Consider the following 23,801-nt stretch of genomic DNA (forward strand, 5'->3'; position numbering starts at 1 on the left):
CACTTCTGTCCTGAACCCTGAGCCCCCACTTCTGGGGTGTGATGCCCAACGGCCAGTCTCTCCTGGCATGGGGGTCCCTCAGCTCTCCCGTCCTCCCCACAGGTAATGGACAGCTCAATGCCGCTGATTGGAGAGCATGTGGAAGAGGACAAACAGCTGATGGCCGACCTTGTTGTCTCCAAAATGAGCCAGCTCCTGATGCCAGGAGGCACAGCACCCTCGCCCCTGAGACCCTGGGTAAGACCCTCGTGATCAAAGCAGACTTTATAACCATGAGAAATGCCAGGCTGTCTGGAAATGGGGAGCCCCTGGATCCAAAGGAGATACTCCCAGGAAGAAACCACCTTGGGGAGAAGGAATGGGGGTGTGGGTGAAGGCCAGACATCAGGGAGAGCGTCCACAGCCTGCCCCAGTGGGTGAATTTAGGAGGCTTTCGGGGGCCCCCTCCCTTCTTCACCATCCTGGGGAGAACAATCTTGTCTCAATTGGCCTTTGGGCACTGTGGGGAGAGATGATTGACTGCTGTCCCTTCTGTGCCCTCGGTGCTGGGCCTGAGCAGGATGTGTGTGCGTGCGTGTGCGAGAGCATATGGACACACAAACCCTCTGTGTGCTCCCAGGGAACCGGTCAATGGATGCTATTGTGTCTCCCATTTCCCCCAACCTCGATGAGCTCTCACGTCACTCCTCCCCTCCACAGTTCCCACCATGGATGACCAGACTGCTGTCCAAAGAATTTGCCAGCTCCTCAGCTTTATGTAAAAGCAAGTCCCCAAACTTCCACCTCCCACCCCAGATTTCCCCATGGAAAGTAATCTATGATAACAGACATCAGAATCATAGTTACTATACTGGGGGACTGCTGTCTGGGAAGGGTTATGAGGCAGGCTTCATCGTGGGAAATGGCCTGTGTTTTGATCTGGACAGCGGTTACACCGATGTATACACATACAGAACTTCACTACACAGTACACTCCAGAACTGTACACTTTATGTGTACGAGTCTCTTCTCAATGATAAAAAGATCTTCATAAATGTTGCCCTCTCACCCAGGAAGTAAAGGGCTGTGGTGATACCAACAGGCTTCTTTTCTCTTCTGCTCTAGGCGCCACAGATTAAATCAGCGAAATCCCCAGGGCAAGCCCAGCTGGGGCCTCAGCTAGGACAGCCCCAGCCACGCCCACCTCCGCAAGGTACGACCCCAGACGCGCCACTGTGAGAAAGCATGCAGTGAGGGTGCTGAAATGTACTGAGGATCCACACGTGATTCCCACAAGGGGCTCCGGGAAAATGCATCTGAATACTTTATCCACAGAATGAATCAGACTATGGGGTTGGTCAACCTCTTTAAAAAGTCTAGAAAGGAGAAGGGAAATAGACGGTTAATTTATTAAGAACCTAATATGCACCAAGCACTGTGCCAGGGAATGTCCCACCTATTTTCCCAGCCATCGCTGGGAAAATAAACGTCAGTATTTCCTTTTTTTTTTTTTCCTTTTGAGACAGAGTCTTGCTCTGTTGCCCAGGCTGGAGTGCAGTGGCGTGATCTCGGCTCACTGCAACCTCCACCTCCCAGGTTCAAGTGATTCTCCTGCCTCAGCCTCCTAAGTAGTTGGGATTACAGGTGCACACCACCACGCCTGGCTAATTTTTGTATTATTAGTAGAGATCGGGCTTCACCATGTTGGCCAGACTGGCCTCAAATTCCTGACCTCAGGTGATCCACCCACCTTGGCCTCCCAAAGTGCTGGGATTACAGGCGTGAGCCTTTTTACAGCGAGGTAAATGTTGAGGCTTTGCCCAAGGAGGTAGAAAATAGTAGATTTACAAGTCTGGCCTTTCAGACCTTCTAGAAAGCGTTTATTCATAGCAATGTGTGGTGCCTGATGATAGATTTGTGAGTCAACCAGCTAGAGTAAGAAAGAAAGAAAAATGGAACATCATCTATAAAACCTTGGCCATTGAAATTCTTCCTCGAATATATTGCAGCATTACTGCCTTCCACCACTTATTAGAGAATGGACAAACTATTGATGAAAAGATGAAAAGCAATCATGGCAATCATGGCAATAGCTAACTTTCTCAAAGAATGTCAGCTGCTCTGGTATTCTTGCATGCGGGTCTGGAGACAAATCCGCCCCATATCCTCTCTTGCAATCAAAACCTCCTGAACACACTCACTCAGGCACCAGCAGGAGCTTCAGAGCACCTGTGCACCAAGAAACCAAAGCAGGCAGTTTCGCTGCAGTCTTTTAAGGATCTTCTTAAAAACATATCAGAGGCTGGGCGCGGTGGCTCATGCCTATAATCACAGCACTTTGGGAGGCCGAGGTGGGTGAATCACGAGGTTAGGAGTTCAAGACCAGCCTGGCCAATATGGTGAAACCCCTTCTCTACTAAAAATAAAAATAATAAAATAAAATAGCCGGGTGTGGCGGTGTGCACCTGTAATCCCAGCTACTTGGGAGGCTGAGGCAGGAGAATTGCTTGAACCCAGGAAGCGGAGGTTGCAGTGAGCCAAGATTGCACCACTGCCCTCCAGCCTGGGCAATAGAGGGAGACTCTAAAAAAAAAAAGAAATATATATATATATATATACACACACACACACACACACATACATATATCAGAAAGAAAGAAATATATATCAGAAAGGAAGATATATATATATCAGAAAGAAAGCATTACTGTCATATTGTGGCCTTCCCAGTCACTATTATTAAAAGCAACAGATTCATTACTTCCTGAAGAAAAGTCAACCTTGGCCACCGAATGTCTTCCTCTTCCACAGGTCTTAGATAAAATGCCCCATTCATTTTTCTCGTCTGTGTTTCTCTTTCTGAAAAAGCAGAAGATATTTTTAAGAAAAGAGAAATTGTATAATTGTACACAACTGCGTACAGACGTACCTCAGAGATATTGCAGGTTCAGTTCAAGACCACCCCAGTATAAAGTAAATATCAAAATAAAGTGAGTCACACAAATTTTTCAGTGCATATAAAAGCTATGTTTACACTATACTGTAGTCTCTTAAGTGTACAATAGCATTATCTCTGAAAAAAAAAAAGTACATACCTTAATTATAAAATACTTTATTACTAACAATCATCTGAGCCCTAGGTGAATAGTAACGTTTTTCTGATGGAGAGTCTTGCCTCAATACTGATGGCTGCTTACTGATCAGGGTACTGGTTGTTGAAGCAAGGGGTGACTGAGGCAATTTTGTAAAATAAGGCAACAGTGAAGTTAGCTGCACGAATTGAGCTGCCCTTTCACGCAAGATTTCTCTTCAGTACGTGATGCTGTTTGATAGCATTTTACCCATAATAGAACTTCTTTCAAACTTGGAGTCAGTCCTCTCAAAACCTGCTGCTGCTTTATCAACTAAGTTTATGTCATATTCTAAATTCTTTGTTGTCTTTTCAACAATCGTCATAGCATCTTTACCAGGAATAGATTACATCTCAAGAAATCACTTTATTTGCTTATCCATAAGAAGCAGCTCCTCATCCATTCAAGTTTTATCATGAGGCTGCAGTGATTCGGTCACGTCTTCAGGCTTCATTTCTCATTTTAGTTCTCTCGCTATTTCCACCACATCTTCACTTACTTCCTCCACTGAAGTCTTGAACCCCTCAAAGTCATCCATAAGGACGGGAATCAACTTCCAAACTCCTGCTGATGTTGCTATTTTGGTCTCCTCCTATGAATCCCAAATATTATTAATGGCATCTAGGAAGGTAAATCCTTTCCAGAAGGTTTTCAATTTCCTTTGCCAAGATCCATCAGAGGAATCACTGTCTATGGCCATTATAGCTTTATGAAATTTTGTTTTGTTTTGTTTTTTGAGACAAAGTCTCACTCTGTAGCCCAAGCTGGAGTTCAGTGGTGCAATCTCAGCTCACTGCAAGCTCCACCTCCCAGGTCCTGGTTCGAGCAGTTCTCCTGCCTCAGCCTCTCAAGTAGCTGGGATTACAGGCACACGCCACCTTGCCCAGCTAATTTTTTTATTTTTAGTAGAGATGGAGTTTCACCATGTTGGCCAGGCTGGTCTTGAACTCTTGACCTCGTGATCCACCCACCTTGGCCTCCCAAAGTGCTGGGATTACAGGCATACAGGCATGAGCCACTGCATCCAGCCGAAATGTATTTTTTAAGTAATAAGACCTCAAATTCTAAATTACTCCTTGATCCACGAATTACAGAATGGATGTTGTATTAAAATACATGAAAACAAAATTATCTTGTACATCTCCATCAGAACTGTTGTGTGGACAGATGCATTGTAAATGAGCAGTAATATTTTGAAAATGATCTTTTTTCTGCACAGTAGGTCTCAACAGTAGGCTTAAAATATTCAGTAAACCATATTGTAAATACTATGCTGTTATGCAGGCTTTGTTTTTCCATCTACAGAGCACAGGCAGAGTAGATTTAGCATCCTTCTTAAGGGCCCTAGGATTTCCAGAATGGTTAATGAGCATTGGCTTCCACTTTAAGTCACCGGCTGCAGTAGCCCCAACAAGAGAGTCAGCCTATCCTTTGAAGCTTTGAAGCCAGACATTGACTTCTCCTCTTTAGCTATGAAAGCCCTAAATAGGCCGGGCACAGTGGCTCAAGCCTGTAATCCCAGCACTTTGGGAGGCCGAGACGGGCGGATCACGAGGTCAGGAGATCGAGACCAGCCTGGCTAACACGGTGAAACCCCGTCTCTACTAAAAATACAAAAAACTAGCCGGGCGAGGTGGCGGGCGCCTGTAGTCCCAGCTATTTGGGAGGCTGAGGCAGGAGAATGGCGTAAACCTGGGAGGCAGAGCTTGTAGTGAGCTGAGATCCGGCCACTGCACTCCAGCCTGGGTGACAGAGCCAGACTCTGTCTCAAAAAAAAAAAAAAAAAAAAAAAAAAGAAAGCCCTAAATAGTATCTTCTTCCAATAGAAGGCTATTCCATCTGCAGTGAAAATCTGTTTAGCACAGCCACCTTCATCAATGATCTAAACTAGATCTTCTTGATAACTTGCTGCAGCTTCTTCATCGGCACTTGCAGCTTCACCTTGCAGCTTTTGTTATGGAGACAGCTTCTTTCCTTAGACCTGGCCAACCAACCTCTGCTAGCTTCCAACTTTTCTTCTTTAGCTTTCTCACCTCTCTCAGCCTTCATAGGACTGAAAGTAGTTAGGCCTTGCTCTGAATTAGGCTTTGGCTGAAGGCAATGTTGTGTCTGGTTTGATCTTCTTTCCAGACCACTCAAATTTTTCCATACCAGCAATGAGGCTGTTTTGATTTCTTTTTTTTTTTTTTTGAGACGGAGTCTTGCTCTGTAGCCCGGGCTGGAGTGCAGTGGCCGGATCTCAGCTCACTGCAAGCTCCGCCTCCCGGGTTCACGCCATTCTCCTGCCTCAGCCTCCGGAGTAGCTGGGACTACAGGCGCCCGCCACCTCGCCCGGCTAGTTTTTTGTATTTTTAGTAGAGACGGGGTTTCACCGTGTTAGCCAGGATGGTCTCGATCTCCTGACCTCGTGATCCACCCGTCTCGGCCTCCCAAAGTGCTGGGATTACAGGCTTGAGCCACCGCGCCCGGCCTTGATTTCTTATCATTTATGTGTTCACTGCAGTGGCACTTTTAATTTCCTTCAAGAATGTTTCCTTCACATTCACAACTTAGCTAACTTTTTGGTGCAAGAGGCCTAGTTTTCAGCTTGTCTTGGCTTTCAACATGCCCTCTTCACTAAGCTTAATCATTTCTAGTTTTTTATTTCAAAGTAAGAGATGAGTGATTTTCCCTTTCACTTGAATATTTAGAGGCCATTTTTGGGTTATTCATTGGTCAAAATTCAATATTGTTGTGTCTAGGGGAAAGGGAGGCCCAAGGACACGAAGAGAGACAAGAAACGGCTGGTAAATGGGGCAGCCAGAACATACACATTTATCAAGTAAGTTCACTGACTTTTTTTTTTTTTTCTTTTTTTTTTTTTTGAGATGGAGTCTCGCTCTTTTGCCCAGGCTGGAGTACAATTGTGCAATCTCGGCTCGCTGCAACCTCTGCCTCCTGGGCTCAAGAGATTCTCCTGCCTTAGCCTCCCAGGTAGCTGGGACTACAGGTGTGCACCACCACACCCAGCTAATTTTTTTGTATTTTTAGTAGAGACGGGGTTTCACCATCTTGGCCAGGATGGTCTCGATCTCCTGACCTCATGATCCACCTGCCTTGGCCTCCCAAACAGCTGGGATTACAGGCGCGAGCCACCACGCCCAACCAGTTCACTGTCTTATATGGGTGTGGTTCATGGCACCCCAAAACAATTACGAATACAATCGTAGTATCAAAGATCACTGATTACAGATCACCATAACAGATATAATAATAATGTAAAAGTTTGAAATTTGTGACAATTGCCAAATGTGATGCAGACACCAGGTGAGTACATGCTGTTGGAAGGATGGCATTGACAGACTTGCTTAACGCAAGGTCGCCACAACCCTCCAATTTAGAAAAAACACAGTATCTGCAAATTGAAATAAAATGGACCACAATAAAACAAGGTATACCTGTATAAATACACATTAGTATTCTCCTTCGGGCAGATCTAGTGTGCTTGAATCCAGTTCCATGTCTCACTGTCCTTGCAGCGTTAGGCAAGTCACATTACTTCTCAGGGCCTCAGTTTCCTCAGTGTAAAGGAGGAAATAACAGCTTCCATGTAAATGCAGGTGAAGCAATTAGCAAAGTATCAGACACAGAGATAGTGCTTAGAAGGTGTTAGTTCTTACTACTAATAATTTACTATTAATAACTATGACATAATGCTTACTATTAATAATGTGTGTCTTATCCATATTGCTTTTCTTGGTTATTATTAACAATTCTTATAACTAACGCAGCACCCCCTTACCCAGCAATAATTCTGTAGTAATAAGTGTTCCAAAACTACATATTCCTCTCTCTACCAGGCTTCTGGCTGTGCCTCTGCCCCACACCCTCCTTTCCCCTCTGCCCTGGGACCTACTTTTTAAAAGCACATTTGAACAGAGCCATTTTAAAACAGAGAGCTACTGTATTCTGATTTCCTCTCTGGCCCAGAGTAAAACATGCTTGATAAAGAGATATTATTTTAAGGGAAATGAGGCTAAACACACTTTTAGTGAGTTGAAAAACAATCAATTTAAAACCAATTAAGGTAATTAAAGAAAATGCCCAGTGAATTAACGCTCAGATTAAAAATAACAAGGCTAATTAAAAACGCTTTCATTGAGTTCCCCAATTAACAAATCACATTATTATTTTGAACTTGCTGTTCATTTCAACTCAGTAAAAGTGAAATTTTCTTTTAATAAGCTTCATTTCTGTGCTTAGGCAAATACTTTCTATATATAAGTCAATATTTTGTGTATGTATGTGCTCATATAAAAAATATTAAATTGTTTGCTTTGCCAAGAAGCTGAAAGAAATAACTAGGGCAGTGGTAATGGTTACCACTCTGGTCTCTGAATCCAGTAACTACGGTGTCTCTTGATAAATCCCAGGTGTATGATAGGGACTTAACAAAGAGTTACTGAATTAATGAACGAGTATCCAGATTTTCTAAGATATCAACCTGGGAAGGGGGGCGAGTCAGGGCAAACTGAAGATAAAAGTAGAAAACAAATGTTTTCTTTGAACTGCGGTGGGTTTAGAAAACCCAAAAGTAACCAACATTTAAAAATCAGGAGGTGAGCTGGGCGCGGTGACTCATGCCTGTAATCCCAGCACTTTGGAAGGCTGAAGTGGGGGGGCGAATCACAAGGTCAGGAGTTCAAGACTAGTCTGGCCAACATGGTGAAACCCTGTCTCTACTAAAAATACAAAAAATTAGCTGGGCATGGTGGCAGGCACCTGTAATCCCAGCTACTCGGGAGGCTGAGGCAAGAGAATCTCTTGAACCTGGGAGGCAGAGGTTGCAGCGAGCCGAGATCGCACCACTGCACTCCAGCCCAGGTAATAGTGCAAGACTCCGTCTCAAAAAAAAAAAAAAAAAAAAAAAATTCAGGAGGTGTTACTTAAACATCTAGATTTCCAGTATCTCTTGATAGCACAGAAGCTCTAGAAACAATGGGCCTGTGTTTCTATACAGCAACACAGGCGTTACTAACAGCGGTTACTAACAGCGTTACTGGCGTTACTAACAGCGGCTCCCTTGATCAGAGCAAGGGCTCCTAGGGGTTCCTGTGTTTGCCTCCAGCCCTACTCCTCACTTCTATAGTGACAGTGAGGGGTAATTGCTATGTTCTGTATGCTTGCACCTCTTTAGAGAAATAGTTCTCTGGAATGTTTTTATCTCAAGTGGGAAAATTTTTGAAAGCCACATTACTTTTCATATATTTGCCTGCTTTATTTAGTTACGTACCTGGTTGGCCCTAGAGGTGTTTGAAATAAATGTGACCACCCATCTACTGGGATATACAATCATGAAAGAGGTAATGAATCAAAGCCATGTAATACAATCACATGCTAAACTGGTACCACAGTTTAATCCAATTTAGTGTTCCGCAACCTCAGAAAAATGTTCAGATCAGGAGGGATGTTTGATGTACAGTCCAATGGCCTTATTTTACAAACAAGGGCCCGGAAGCCCGGAGAAGGGGAGTGACTTACCCACGGTCACACAGTGAGTTAATGGCAAGGCTTAAGTCAGGACCTGAGGCTCCTGGTGCCAATGTGGAGTCAGGGCCACCAGACTCCACAGGTCATGGAGGTTACACAGGTGGCATGTCCTCTGAAAATGTGCTCAGTTGATGTGGCATCTGATAGGGGAGGCTGGCTGAAATCTAGTCCTTGCCCCCTTGGCATCTGGCTCAGAGCTGCTTCCGCTGAAGGAAGCCGCCTTTTCTTAATTAGTAAAAAAGATGTTATGAGGACTCAGGGGATCCTGCGTGGTGTAGTTTTCATAAAGGAAAAAGAAACAAGACAGGGCGTTTGAGTCAAAGAGATCTAGGTTTGAATCTTGACTTGTCCCCTTATTCATAGTGACATCTCAAGCAAGTCACAATATATCCGGGTCTCAGTTTCTCTGTAAAAATGGGGCAAAGCACAGTGGTTCACACTTGTAATCCCAGCACTTTGGGAGGCCAAGGTGGGAGAATTGCTTGAGGCCAGAAGTTCAAGACCAGCCTGGGCAACATAGCGACACCCCATTTCTACAAAAATAATAATAATAATAATAATAATAATAATGATGATGATGAAAAAGTGGTGTTGGGCCTGTAGTCCCAGCTACTCTAGAGACTGAGGCAGGAGGGTGGCCCAGAGGTTCACTGCTGCAGTGTGACCATGCCACTGCACTCCAGCCTGGGTGACAGAGACCCCATCTCTTCTATAAAAAATTATATATATACATACATACCTATATATGCATACACACACACTATTAAAATTATGTTCACCTATTTCTTTTTACTTTTTAAAATGTGCCTACTAGAAAATGTATAATTATACACGTGGCTCTCTCTAGAGTTCCAGGGACAGCACTGCCATGGCTGGGGGTAGGGGATGAAAAATAATGCCTAACCCACAGAGCTGTTGTGAGGCTGCCCAGTCCTAAAGCTGGTGACATAATAGGTGCTCAGTAGAAGCCCCATTGTTACAGAGTCACAGAGGTGGGGTCCAGCACCTTTTAGTTTTCAGTCTCCTAACGTGCCCATAGTGCTCTCAAAAAAACGTGGCAAGAATCACCCCAGCCCAACCCCACTCTCCCAGCAGCAGCATGTCGCAGGGAGAAGAGATCAGCGGGCAGACAGTCAGCTTTGGCAAAGTGCAATTCACCATCAACAGCCCTGACACCCAGAATTTGAGGGTGAGGAGAGTGCACCTCGATTGTTGGGGGCCTTGGAATTCTACTCAAAGTCATTTCTGAGTGGCTGCAACATCCCCAAGCTTAGATGCCCCTTGGCTTGCTTGTGAAAGCCTGTGTGCCCTGTGCGGTGACAGAGAGAAACCAAGATTCTCTTTGAGCTTTCTGTGGCTCCTCTTCCAATTGGGAAACCTTAATAAGACTCAGTCTCCACCTCTATGTGGTGAGAAGAGTGGTATCTTCCCTACTGACCTCTCTAGATCGAGTGATATGTTGCTTTTAAAAGTTCTTGGAAAAGTTGAGAGAGCAACCCAAAAAGTAAGAGTTAATTCTTGTCATTGTTTCCAAAGAAACACATCTTCAGTGTGGAAAATACCCGTGAGAAGAAAGAAAAAGGAAATTAAAATCCTTCATAATCTCACCACTTTAATGATTATTTAGTGTCTCATTACTCAAAGTAGGATAAGCTGGGAACCCATTAGAAATGCAGAATCGCAGACCCCGCCTATATTAGTTTTCTCAGGCCACCTTAATAACAAAATGCCATAGACTGTGGGGCCTTAAACAACAGACATTTTTTCACAGTTCTGGAGGCTGCAGGTACAAGATCAAGGTGCTGGCAGGGTTGGTTTCTGGTACAACTTCTCTCCTTGGCCTGCAGATGGCAGCCTTCTTTGTGTATCCTCCTGTGTCTGTTCCTCTGTGCCTGCGTGTGTACATGACACTCCTGATCTTTCTTTCTCCTCTTATAAGGACACCAGGCCTATCAGATTAGGGCCCCACCCTATCACCTCATTTAACTTTAATTACCTCTTTAAAGATCCTATCTCCAAATAGAATTGCATTGAGGGTTAGGGTTAAGGCTTCGACATATGAATTGGGACAGGGTGAACACAATTCAGTCCGTAACACAGCCCAAGACCCACTCTATCGGAATCTTGATTTTGACCAGATCCCCAGTGATTCATATGCACATTAAAGTCTGAGACACACTGGTTTTAGTGTACAATCTTCCAGTCCTTTTTATATATGTTTTTACATATGTGCCAAAATAAAACCATATGTACTGTATTCTAAGCTATTTTGTTCAGCAGTATATTTAGCATATGTTATCAACAGTATCCTATGTCATTTAATATTAGTCAGCCACATCCTATGTGATGACCACAGCATATTCCATTATACAGATGTATCTTAATGTTCCTAATTACTTCCTTATGCTTAGGTATTTATATGGCTTTCAATTTTTCACCATTATAAGAAACACTGTAATGAACCTCCTTGAAGCAACATTACTTATGTACAGCCATATCTATCCTAAGAAAAAAAATTGAACTGAACCTTTTTTTTTCTGGCCCTTTAGGAGGCCCTCGCCAAGCTCAGTCTCCTCAGCCCCAGAGATCTGGAAGCCCCTCCCAGCAGAGGCTCTCCCCACAAGGCCAGCAGCCCCTGAGCCCCCAGTCCGGATCTCCACAGCAGCAAAGGTCACCAGGCTCTCCACAGCTATCCCGGGCATCCAGTGGCAGCTCCCCAAACCAGGCCTCCAAGCCAGGTGCCACCCTCACCTCACAGCCCCGGCCCCCTGTGCAGGGCCGTAGCACCTCCCAGCAGAGTGAAGAGTCCAAGAAGCCAGCACCACCCCATCCGCATCTCAAGTAAGTGCTTTGGGAATTGGAAAAGGTATAGGATCGAGCTGGGGTGTAGGCAGGGCTTGGCTGATTCAGGGTTAGGGACTTGGAGACAAAGGAAGACCCAACGAGGCCTTGCCTAGACTTCAAATAGGTAAAAACAAGACTAGAGGACGGAATTTGCTGGGGAGGCCCAAGAAGGTGAGAGTATAGATTAGACACCACCGTGACCCTCCATGTATACACATATCAGTTATTTTTTGCCGCATAACAAACCACCCCAAAACTTAGTGGCTGAAGAAAACAATCATTTTCTTTGTTCGTAATTTTTTGGTTCAGCTGTCTGTTCTGAGTATAGCTCAGTTGGGAGGTTCTTCTGCTGGTGTCTCCTATAGCGTTACAGGATAAAACACAGGATACCCAGTTAGATTTACATTTCAGATAAAAAACAGATGATTGTGAGTGTAAGTATGCCCCAAACATTGCATGGAATATACTTACACTAAAGAAAAGTCTTAGCTTTTCATCTGAAATGCATGTTTATCTTCCTATTTGTATTTGCTAAATCTGGCAACCCTACTTTCCTGGGATCACTCATACAACTGCAGTCACGTGGCAGCTTCACTGAGGCTGAATGGTCCAGGAAGGCCTCACACACACATCTGGTTGCTGGTGCTGGCTGTTAGCTGGGGCCTCTCTCTCTCCATGGGGTCTCATCCTCCCCAACACTAAGCCAAGCTCTCTCACATGGTAGAACTGCTTTTAAAAAGGGAGAGAGTGCAAGTTGCAAGGCCTCTTGAGGCCTAGCCTTGGGAGTTATGAAGTGTTATTCTATCACATGCTTTTAGTCAAAGCAAGTCACAGGGCCAAACCGACATTCAAGAGGTAGGAAATAAACTCTTGGTGGGAGGAGCCATGAAGTCACATCTCAAAAGGGCAGGCTACAGGGACAAGAGGAATCATTGCAGTCATTTTTGTAAGCCATCCATCACAATACGCATATACATCCTGTTTCCCCTCAGGCCTATCTCTTGGTTTGAGGTCCTAAAGAGAGGTCCCAAGTAACTGTTCTTTGGAAAGCTCTACCTTCCTTCAAGGCCAAATGTTGATCATCACAGTTCACAGCTAACAGCTATTGTCCACTTACTATGTGCCAAGCACTTTACTTACTTGGGTTTTTTTAAGTTCTCACAAGCTTAGGAGTTAATAACTATTTCTTATCCCCATTGTACAGATAAGTAGCAAAGAAAGATTAAATAACTTTCCAAAGGTTCCAGTTAATAACTAAAAGAGCTGGGATTAAACCCAGGACATCCAGTCCAGGGATCATGTTAACAACTATTTTTTTGTATAGGTAATATATTCACATGGTTCAAAGATCTAAAAGATATCAGGCCAGGTGCGGTGGCTCACGCCTGTAATCCCAACACTTTGGGAGGCCAAGGTGGGTGGATCACCTGAGGTCCGGGGTTCGAGACCAGCCTGGCCAACATGGTGAAACACCATCTCTACTGAAAATACAAAAATCAGCTGGGTGTGGTGGTGCACACCTGTCGTCCCAGCTACTTGGGAGGCTGAGCTAGGAAAATCGCTTGAACCTGGGAGGTGAAGGTTGCAGTGAGCTGAGATTGTACCACTGCACTCCAGCCTGGGTAACAAAGTGAGACTCCATCTCAAAAAATAAGTAAATAAATAAAAGATATCAAAGATGTATGTTGAAAAGCCTCATTGCTGCCCGATTCTCATCCAGTGCTTTGCTGCCCTGTTCCCCAGAAATGACTTTTGTTAGTTCCTATGTGTCCTTTCAGTGCTTCCTTATGCAAATAAAAAATATTTGCATAAATAATAAAAATGTTCAGCTCCTTGCCCTCATTTTCTTACACACACAGGAGTATTCACTCTCCACACCATTCTGCTCACTGCTTTTCATGTTTAATAATAAATCCTGGAGCACCCAGTTCCTTGGAATTTTATTTTTTATGGCCATATAGTATTCCACTGTACAGTTGTACTATAATTTATCTAACTAATCCACCACAAATAGAAACTTGGTTTGATCTTACAAATAATGCTGCAATTAATACATCTTTTTTTTTTTTTTTTTTTTTTTTTGAGACGGAGTCTCGCTCTGCCGCCCAGGCTGGAGCGCAGTGGCCGGATCTCAGCTCACTGCAAGCTCCGCCTCCTGGGTTCACGCCATTCTCCTGCCTCAGCCTCCCGAGTAGCTGGGACTACAGGCGCCGCCACCACGCCCGGCTAGTTTTTTGTATTTTTTAGTAGAGACGGGGTTTCACCGTGTTAGCCAGGATGGTCTCGATCTCCTGACCTCGTGATCCACCCGTCTCGGCCTCCCAAAGTGCTGGGATTACAGGCTTGAGCCACCGCGCCCGGCCAATTAATAAATCTTAACATATACTTTCATAGTTGCAAGACTCACTCTAGAGAAAATAACCTGACACGGTATTGTTGGATCAAAGGATAAATGTATTTTTAGTTTGACAGACACTAGCAAATGGCCCTCCTGGCAATATGGAATAGCAGCTGACAGCACAGACTCTAGAGTCAGACTGTCTGGGTTCAAATCATAGTTCTACCACTTAACTACATGACTGGCCGGGCGCGGTGGCTCAAGCCTGTAGTCCCAGCACTTTGGGAGGCCGAGAGGCGGATCACGAGGTCAGGAGGTAGAGACCATTCTGGCTAACACGGTGAAACCCCGTCTCTACTAAAAAATACAAAAAACTAGCCGGGCGAGGTGGTGGGCGCCTGTGGTCCCAGCTACTCGGGAGGCTGAGGAAGGAGAATGGCGGCGTGAACCCGGGAGGCAGAGCTTGCAGTGAGCTGAGATCCGGCCACTGCACTCCAGCCCGGGCGACAGAGCGAGACTCCGTCTCAAAAACAAACAAACAAACAAACAAACAAACAAACAAAAAGATACGCCCTCACATAAGTTGCCTAACCTCGCTGTGCTTCAATTTCCTCACGTGCAGAATGGCGACAATAACCCCATGGGGTTATTATAAGGATTGCAACGAGTTTCTGTACAGTTGGTGCTTACAATGCTGCTGGCACCATAGAGGCTTATCTGTGTACAGCCTGTCACCACATAAGAAGGTCAGTCCAGCTAATCACAGGACAGACAAGGGCTCTGGGCCTTAAACCAGGTTTGGTCACTGACCTTACAGTGTTCTAGCTAAAAACACGTAAATTTCCTGACTTACTGCTTTGAAGAATTTGGCTCAATTCAAGTCAGCGGGTATTCACCAAATACCTACTCTGTGCCTTGTTCTAGATAAGACTTTCCGAGGGGTAAGAAGGAGTAAAAGACAGTCCCTGCTTTAAAGTCCCGTTTTTAATGTGATGACCGCATCACATGCAGAGCTCTTAAACTTTTGACACATTTACATCATCTCTTCCTATGTCTGTTGCCTCCCCTCCTATGACTGTGAGCCTCCTGAGGCAGGGCCTGAATCATATTCATCTTACACCCCTGTCCCCTAGCACGGGGGAAGTGCTCAACAAGCAGTTGCTACAGGCTGGCATTTGGGAAGCACTCAGAATGGCACCTGCCATTCAAAAAGTTGGCACTAAAAGAATTCCAAAAGGGGGTGGGGGGCAGAACTGGCCATAAAGACATTGGAGAAGAGATGGGGATTGAAGTCCAGAATGTCAGAGCTGGATGAGGCCTGAGGGTCAGCAGGACGAAGCCTTCGCTCTACAGATGAGATAAATGAAGCCCTGAGAAGGTAAGTTCCTTGCCCAAGGCCACAGACATCAAAGAGCAGAGAAGGTTCTAGAATACAGGCCTCCTGATACCTAAACTAGTGCTGGAAATAACTATAACCTGATGTTGATACAGCACATTGCAGTTTACAAAGTGGGTTTGTACCCACAGGCAGGAGAGCAGCCAAGCTACTACTCCAGCAATGCCTGCTGCCTCAACAGCCTGGCATAATGGAAAGAATGTGACCTCTGGGTGCTCCCCCATTACTTGCTGTGAGGACCTGAGCAAGTTAATTGACTCTGTGAACCCCTATTCCTGAACCTAAGAAATGAGGAACAAACCACCTTGCAAATTATGTGTGTAATGTACCTAACATCATGTTAAGCATTGGAATGCCTGGTTTCTGACCTTAATAACTTTATGATGATTGGGGTAGCCCATCTGGCTCACAGGCAAGCCCCCAAGACCCATTTGATAGTCTATGCCTTGTCTTCCTCAACCCCCTTGCCTTTCTGTTTCAGCAAATCTCAGTCCCTGACTAACAGCCTCAGCACATCCGACACCTCCCAGCGTGGGACCCCAAGTGAAGACGAGGCCAAGGCCGAAACCATCCGCAACCTGAGGAAGTCTTTTGCCAGCCTGTTCTCTGACTAACACCATCCAGGCTGGGAGGGGAAGAGTGCTCTGCTACACTCGTCCCCCTCCTGCCTCATCTTCCTTCTCAGCCTTGGTTCCTGATGGGAACAGAATGGAGGGCCTGAGAACATACTTTCTAAATGCCTTCGACCCAGGAACTGATTATATTTGTTCCCATTTTCCTTTACCGTGACATTCCAGCATTGTCTGACTGAGAGGTGGGCCTTTGAGAGCCTCCAGGTTCCTCAAAACAGGCCTGAGAGATGGGCGTCACATCCCTCTGCCTACCCACATACCCCGCTTCCCTGCCAGATAACCAAGTGAGATGTCTGCGAGTGGCTAGTTTTCACATCCTTATTAGTGTTTTGCTCACCTTTGGGCAAAGGCCCCCTCTAGGCCTTGCCCTACCTCCATCAAATGCAGACACTGTAGTCGGACCTCAGCAATATAGGAGGCAATAATCTTTTAACAGTGTTTTGCAAACAAAAAAAGAGAAAATCCCAGCCAGGGGAACTCGCCACCTGCCCACGCTAGTTCCATCCATGCTCAAGACTTGCCCTTAGACCAGACAGGCAAAGGCCCCCATCACACTTGGCCACTAGTGGGGTCCTGAAGCCAAGAAAGAAATGAGACCCTGTATGACAAGTGGGGTCTTGGAGAACACAACAGAAACAGAGGGGCCCTGGTAATGCCACTCATACTCAGAGCATTATTCTTATTTGGACAGCCGAGAGCAGATCACAGGTTCTTGTAGGAATAAAGACGAGTTCACAGAGGAGAAAGAGGCCCGGGACCTCGCAAGGAAAGGGTCAGGTTAGGATCCTGTACCCATTCTGTTACACCACTGTTTGGTCTCTCTGGCCTCCCACCAGGAAAGCCGTTTCCTTTTTACGGATCTGTTGGGAACCAGAGAGAAGCAACAGATGAATGACGTAGGATCTGAAGTGCAATGGCAGTCACTTCTAGTTTGGCATCTCACAAACTCTGTACAGAAAGGTGTTGGCAGGTTACTCAATTTCAAAACGGGCCCCATGGTCAAATATGTTTAGGAACTACTGTTTGTATTTCTTTTTTGGAGATGCATTGTATATAATATATGTCAAAGGCTTTTGGAATTCCTGCAGGAAAGAAATCAGCTTTGTTAAATCCAAACTGATTTGACTCAATAAGTTAGCTGCAGAGCTGGAAAAAGTAGGCTAACTCCCTTCCCAGTGCTCTTTCCCCTATACCAGCCTGCCCCTCATGCTTAGATAGGGTTCAGAGGTGACCTAAATCACCAAGCACCTGGTGCTAGAAACACAGTAGGTGCCAGAAGCAGCCTCCTGGTCTCGAAGAGAGCCCACGATACTAGAACATAGCTATGTTAGCCCCTTGCCTCCCACTTTGCAACCCGAGATACGTCTTCCCTTTGCTGTCCACGGGGAAGGGAGAGAGGGAGGTAAAAATGGAAGTGGCTCTGGCCTGGAGCAGCTTCTAGTTATGCGCAAGTAATGTAGATTGCTTGGTAATCAGCCGAGATCCATCCAGGTTCCCAGGAGCATAAAAGCAATCATCTCCTTTTTGGTCCTCCAAAACCAAACTGGGGTGGTGACATCAGGGCCAGAGACCCTCTCCTTCTGTGGGCATTGGGTCACTTAGAACTCTCAACCTCAGAAAAGCCTGCCTTCAAGCTGGCTTTTGACAGGTTATTGGCTGGAGACTGGCTCAGTATCGAAAGTGCTAGCTGTGCACCTGGCTGCCAGAAAGCCACTTGGCCTTTAGGGCGGTCCTCTTCACATTGCCCTCTTCCCTCACTCATGATCAGGTCTGGATTTAAGAGCAAGAGACCCCAGGAAAATTCAGAAGTCGTCTCTCTCCTCTTGTTCAAGACCCTTGGTCTGGGATTCAATAATAAGTAGCAGACCTGGCATAAGAAAGATCAGATAAGTCAATTGCCAGTGACCATCGGGAGCCATAATTTGGCAGCTGGAGACTGGTAGGCGCAGGTCTGATTAACACTGGCGAGGATCCGCAGCAAATAAAATAGCTATTGTGTGAGGTGAGAAGTGAACAGCTGAAGGCCCTGTACTCTTTCTAGTGCCCAAAAGCCCACCACCCTTACTCTATCTCCACGCTCGGCTGAGTTCCGTGTTATAGGACAGTCCCTGCATGTCTGGAGCTCCCTCTGCCCAGTAACACATCTCCCTTCTTTTTGCTCAATGCAACAGAATAGTCTGGCCAGGAGCTGCCAGAATCCTATCCAGAGGCAGCTGAGATGATGCGGTGGGCAGTCAGACACATGAAGCTGCTGCTTTGCAGGCATTGCTCTCTCATCATCACATTCTTCTAGACCCCCAAGGTGGGTGGAGGTGGGGGTCCTGGGGTCAATATCCCACAGTCATGCCTGGGGGAGGTCAGGTGATGGCAAGGAATAGATCAGACCATTTATAATCCGGCAGAACTTTGCTTCGTCCTCCTGCTGCTGCTCACTTAACCCTTTCACCGCTCCCTTGCAGCTTCTGAAGAAAGCCAAGTGAGGCATGAGGAAAAGAGACAGGAGGTGAAATTCAAAACGTCAGATGCGGGTACCTTTTAAAGCTATTCTGTTAAAAGAAATCTATCTAACAGAAGAGAGTATAAATATTGATTAACGTAAGGTTTGATGATTAGCCAATGATTCTAGGAGTCCCATTACTTAAACGCACACACACGCACACGCACACACACACACACACGCGCACACATACACATACATGCCTGGATAATAACTGGGAATTGACAAATGCACATCCTAAAATCCTGTCACCTCATGATCAGTTCATAGTTGTCTGAAAACCTGCTTCAAGAGAATGGCTTCCCGACTTGTCCCCAAGAAGATAGGGGTCACTAGTATAAGTCACACGATGAGAGAACCAGAATATCAACCTCTCAGACTTGAGGGTTCCTGGACCCTTGCCCCTTCTTTCCTGACAAGGGCAGGTGAGGCTTCCCCATTAGAAGGACATGGGGCACTGCTTATAAGAGCAGCCTATTACAAGATCCAAGCACAGAGAGCTACAGGAGTTGAAGTTTGGTTCCTTCCACTTCACAAAAATATATCCACCCTCCTTTCTCAGGGGTAGACCTTTCAAATATTAATAAATAATGCTGTGCGACATCCTGAATAAACGGGTAAAAGAAAACCTGTAGGGCAGGATGTAACCACAAGGTCCACAAGTTTCAGGAGATTAGGAACACAGGAAACCCCTGTGGCAATCGTCCCTCTTCAACAATCTCACCCGATTTTCACTTAGTAATAAAAGACAGCTCAAAACACACAACTGAATGGTAACAGGCTGGCCAAAGTTTCTCAATGTGTGGGCCATGGCCATGGGCAGAGCTAGTTACAAAGGCAGATGAAGCTTCATTTCTGACCAAAGGAGTCAGAATTTCTGGTCACAGGACCCAGAACCTGCATCTTTGTCAATGTCCCCACTTTGAGTCCACTTTGAAGTGAGACCAGCAACCTAAGCTGGGCTGTGTGGGAAAGCCACTGCATGAGAAACAGTACTGGTATGGGTGTGCTATAGTCTCCAACGCAGCTAAGAACCCACTCCTTTAGTGAACAAAACTAGTGGCCCCGTGAACAATGACCACATGGCCTAAATCCTCCCATATTCCTATATTCCGTCCTTTGTCCTCAGACACACCTCCGCATTCAAAGGATAGCTCCCAGATACTCCAGTATCTGCGTACAACAGCAGCAGAAACTCCTTCCAAACTCCAAATCAGCAGGCATCCTGATTTTTATAACCATGCACAGATATATCCAGATCCATGACATAACACTAGTTTATAGTCAACATGTTTAAATAATTTCCCCACTGGTCTGTGTATGAACATAGAAACCAAGGGCACATAGGTCTCATGGTGACCCCAAAATGGTTGTTTTGTCACACAGGCTAGCACGTGTTCCTTCCAAAAATGTAACCTTTAGTAATTGTGACATTTTGAAATGGGAAAGGGCAAAAAGGAGGGAGAGGGGAGTCATGCTATATAGACTCTAAAATGTTATGTTCGGTTTTTTTTGTTTGTTTTTTTGCTTTGTTTCGCAACTTTGAGCCAGAGAAAGGCTAGCATTTTCCCTCCAAGCTGACTCGGGGAAGCTGAAACACAACAAAGACCTATTTGATTTGTGCACAATGAACAGGGATTTAAAAACGCAGCCTTAGTGGACAGCTCTACCAGCCAGAGAAAAGTTCTTCCAGATCTTCCTCCCGTCAGCACGATAAAATGGTACTATGCTTTGGTTAAATGTAAAATCAGCTTTCCAAGAACAGTGGAATATCCTTTCTCTTCCATCAGTTCCCTAGATTCTCTTCGTTACTACATTCTCTAGCCTAACATTCAGTCCCTGCTGAATTAACTAATATTCAGATACATTCAAGATAGAACTCACACTCAGTTCTATCTTTCCAAAATTTAAGAGGATGAGAGGTCTTCACTCGCATGGTAACAAACGCAGCAGCAAACCCCATAAAACTGAACATCAACTGCCTTCTGGAAGTTCTCATCTGGCAAGCTAGTGCAGGTATCTTGTGCATGGGTCAAGAGAGTGAAGCTCAGAGCACACTGCTTGGCACCCAGCAGGTGTTCAGGACAAGTTTTAGCTCAGCCCTCCTAGAAAACTATGAAATAAAATCCAAACAAAAGTATTAAGAATGAAATAAAAGGATGTTTTTCTAAGAGTATCAATATATGGAAGTGACTTGCCCAAGAATAGACTCAAACCAACCAAAACCCAATAAAATGAGATAATTGAGAAAGCAGCAGCAGAAAATCAATGTCAGGTTTTCCACCTCAAAAAGACCTCTTCTAAACTGAATCTGAAGAGGGATGGGAGGAGGCAGAACGAGAACATGACACCGCTCCTCGGGGCCTACAAGAAGGTAAGGTGACTGCAGGGCTGTGAGCCGTAGGGGAGTTGCCATTGTCAGCATCAGTCAGGGAGGCTGGAGTGAGCAGACCAGGACAACTCCACAGCTTCGGCAGCAAAGGTCCAGGACCAAGGAAAGCAAGTACACAGATTGTGCTTCACACAACAAACACAGCAGTTTCCAAACAGCACAGCCTCAGTTCGAACCGGCCCAGGAGCACACCATGTCCTTTCAGGACCTGCCCCTTCCAGTGCCCTAGGGCAGACTAATCTCTTAATGCTTTATTCAACTTCGTAAAACACTGGTGGCTCATTTTATGTGTTTTGAATTGGTGAAAGGATGCAGGTTGGTCACGGGTTAAGCTCGGTAAGTCAGCCTTGCAGATACAAGTGGCAGCTTAATTATCCTGGAGGCAGAGCTCATTGCCTAAGAGCACTTTCACACGAGTCTCTGCTTTTCCTTTATCCTAGAGGGCAAGCTGGCTGGTTACTAATTATACCGTCAAAAGCTGTCCTAGGCTCCTAAGTTGCTGCTGATATAAGTGTTTCAGCCTAATATTTGGACTCTAATAGAAGGCAGCACTTTTGGTTTGGTAAGAGACAAACTGGAAGGCTGGGCAACAAGTAAGTTAAAGTTGTCCATTTATCAAACACAATGCCTGAGACACAGAGGCTCCCTTCTGTTTCCATGCACTGGCTGTTTCCACACAGCTGAAAGAGATGAGCTGTGGACACTTAGACCTTGTATTGAGATGAATTCACTGGCCAAGAGGAAAAGAAGAAAGTGGTTGGGAAATATTTTTTGGAACTGGTGGGGCATTCCTGTAAGGGAAATCAATCTAAAACTAAACATTCTTTCTACAACATGTGTATAAAATACACTTTTTTTTATATATACAGACACGGTCTTGCTATATTGCCCAGGCAGGTCTCAAACCCCTGGCTTCAAGCAATCCTCCCACCTAGGCCTCCCAAAGTGCTGGGATTACAGGTGAGGGCCACTGCACCTGGCTACACATTTTAATCCTTGAAAATCCTAAATCCCTTTCATTGTTTTTACACTGATTAATCTTCCCAAATGTAATTTGTTTCCATCCTCTCACATTCTAAGTGTCTGCTCTCCATGGTCTTTCACTGAGTCTAGAGCAGAAGCAAGATCACAGTTCTTTGGCACTCAGTTAACGTACTATGTTTTGCTATGGATTAGCAGAAACTAAATGCTGTAACCTATTGGGGAATCTCAGGAGTGATATTTAAGCTAGTCAGTTTAAATCAAATCCTTGTTCTATGTGACTTACCCAGTACTTCCCAATGATCTTATCCAGTCATCTTCTACAGTCAACTGAAGACTACACAAAGAAGCACTGCTCATGCATATGGCACAGCAGAGCACTGGGACCCGCCCAGCTCCTCTCTGAAGCTCTGTAATTGGGCCGCTACTGCCTAGAGTAGGAGAGAGGCAAGCCTTAGTGCTGGGCCCTGAGTATAGTGAGCAAAAGAAGAAATGTCCAGCTCCATGAAAGAATTACAGACGTAATAAGCAAAGCAGTGGTCTCAGGAATTGGAAAGACCCAAGCAAGAGTCAGAATTCAACAGTTTTTACACAAAGAATATCAAAATCTTAAGTTGGAAGGACACCTTCCATTATTTGATTCCCAGCCACATCAAACTTCCATTTATAAATGAGGGGAATGGGGCAGAGAAAGCTCCTGTTAATAAAAGAGGAGGCCACGAACAGTGGCTCACACCTGTAATCCCAGCACTTTGGGAGGCCAAGGCGGGCAGATCACGAGGTCAAGAGATCAAGACCATCCTGGCTAACGCGGTGAAACCTCGTCTCTACTAAAAATACAAAAATTAGCTGGGCATGGTGGTGCGTACCTGTAGTCCCAGCTACTCGGGAGGCTGAGGCAGGAGAATCGCTGTAACCCAGGAGACAGAGGTTGCAGGGAGCCAAGGTCATCCACTGCAGTCCAGCCTGGCAACAGGGCAAGACTCCATCTCAAAAAAAAAAAAAAAAAAAAAAAGAGTAAAGGGAAAATAAGGGGCTACAGAAAGGCGTAGGACATACCAATGATGTCGAACCACATCTTACTAAGATGCGTTGCTGTGGCACTCTAAACTCTTGCTTGCTTCCATTACAATACATCCAGGTGATCTCAGAAAATCGTGCAGTGAACAGGCTTCTGCGAAACTACGATTTTCCTCTCATTATACACCAGCAATACATACAGCTCAACAGTCTCAGTTTAATGACAAGAATGTAGGACTTCACAAGCTTCTAACTATAAATTCAGCTTTTCAAGAGGAAATGCGTTGAGGATTGTCTTAAGAATTATTAAAAAAAACTATTGTGAGAGATCTGCAAATTTAGGTTTAGGCATACTGCCAATATCCTAAACTAAGCGAGATTTGTAATGTCTGCCAGTTAGTCTGAGGTGAGGATGGAAAGCAGCACCAGTATCCACAGGACACCAGCACCATCCATGGAGTTCTCAAGGGCCACTCAAAAAAGACTGCATTCTGAACACTTGTTGTTTTATAGTATTTGGTGCTTCTAGTCGTCACCATGTCCTCCCACACCCATTACACACATACACACATCCGCTGCATAGTGCAACACAACATTGCAAAGCCACAAAGAAATGTATCAGAGAACTAGTATATGGACCCAACAAAGCTTCAGGAGGACCTTGTTAGACCCAATTAAAGCCATATGGCATCTAGTGAACACATTTTTAAAAGGCTGTCCTGTAGCTCAGATATTACAAAATACCACAGAAACAAATGTAAACAACTCCAATCCTTTACTATACATTAAGCTACTAAAAGTAACAGGCCTCAAGAAAATCATATTATTGACTGAATTTTCTTCACTGTGATGATAAAAAAAAAAAAACTCAATATACATGTGTAGCAAAAAAAAAAAAAATTCACTTGTATGTAGGACTCAAAATATTCTTGCAGCACTTAACATTCCAAGCCATTTCCTTATATGCAAAACAATTTTTAAAAAAGCAGGAAGACATTGGCAATATTCCTATTTTCTGTAGATGCTAGTAGTGGTTTATTCCTATGTTGTGAATCAGATTTT

At 44.9% G+C, this 23,801-nt stretch overlaps 1 protein-coding gene across 6 annotated transcripts in view; it reads left to right on the plus strand.

Moving 5' to 3' along the window:
- The window catches only part of SYN3 (synapsin III), a 556,822-nt gene extending 533,236 nt beyond the window's left edge, over positions 1 to 23,586 (plus strand). For all 6 annotated transcript variants that reach the window (XM_050745857.1, XM_050745861.1, XM_050745859.1 and 3 more), the window contains exons 11-14: positions 103 to 237; positions 1,105 to 1,192; positions 11,189 to 11,480; positions 15,699 to 23,586. In XM_050745857.1, the coding sequence (XP_050601814.1) occupies positions 103 to 237; positions 1,105 to 1,192; positions 11,189 to 11,480; positions 15,699 to 15,831 (648 nt within the window). In that variant the 3' untranslated portion in view covers positions 15,832 to 23,586. The remainder of the gene's footprint in view (positions 1 to 102; positions 238 to 1,104; positions 1,193 to 11,188; positions 11,481 to 15,698) is intronic.
- The last annotated feature ends 215 nt before the right edge of the window (positions 23,587 to 23,801 follow it).

This window comes from Macaca thibetana, chromosome 10 (assembly GCF_024542745.1).
Source record: "Macaca thibetana thibetana isolate TM-01 chromosome 10, ASM2454274v1, whole genome shotgun sequence".
NCBI lineage: Eukaryota > Metazoa > Chordata > Mammalia > Primates > Cercopithecidae > Macaca > Macaca thibetana.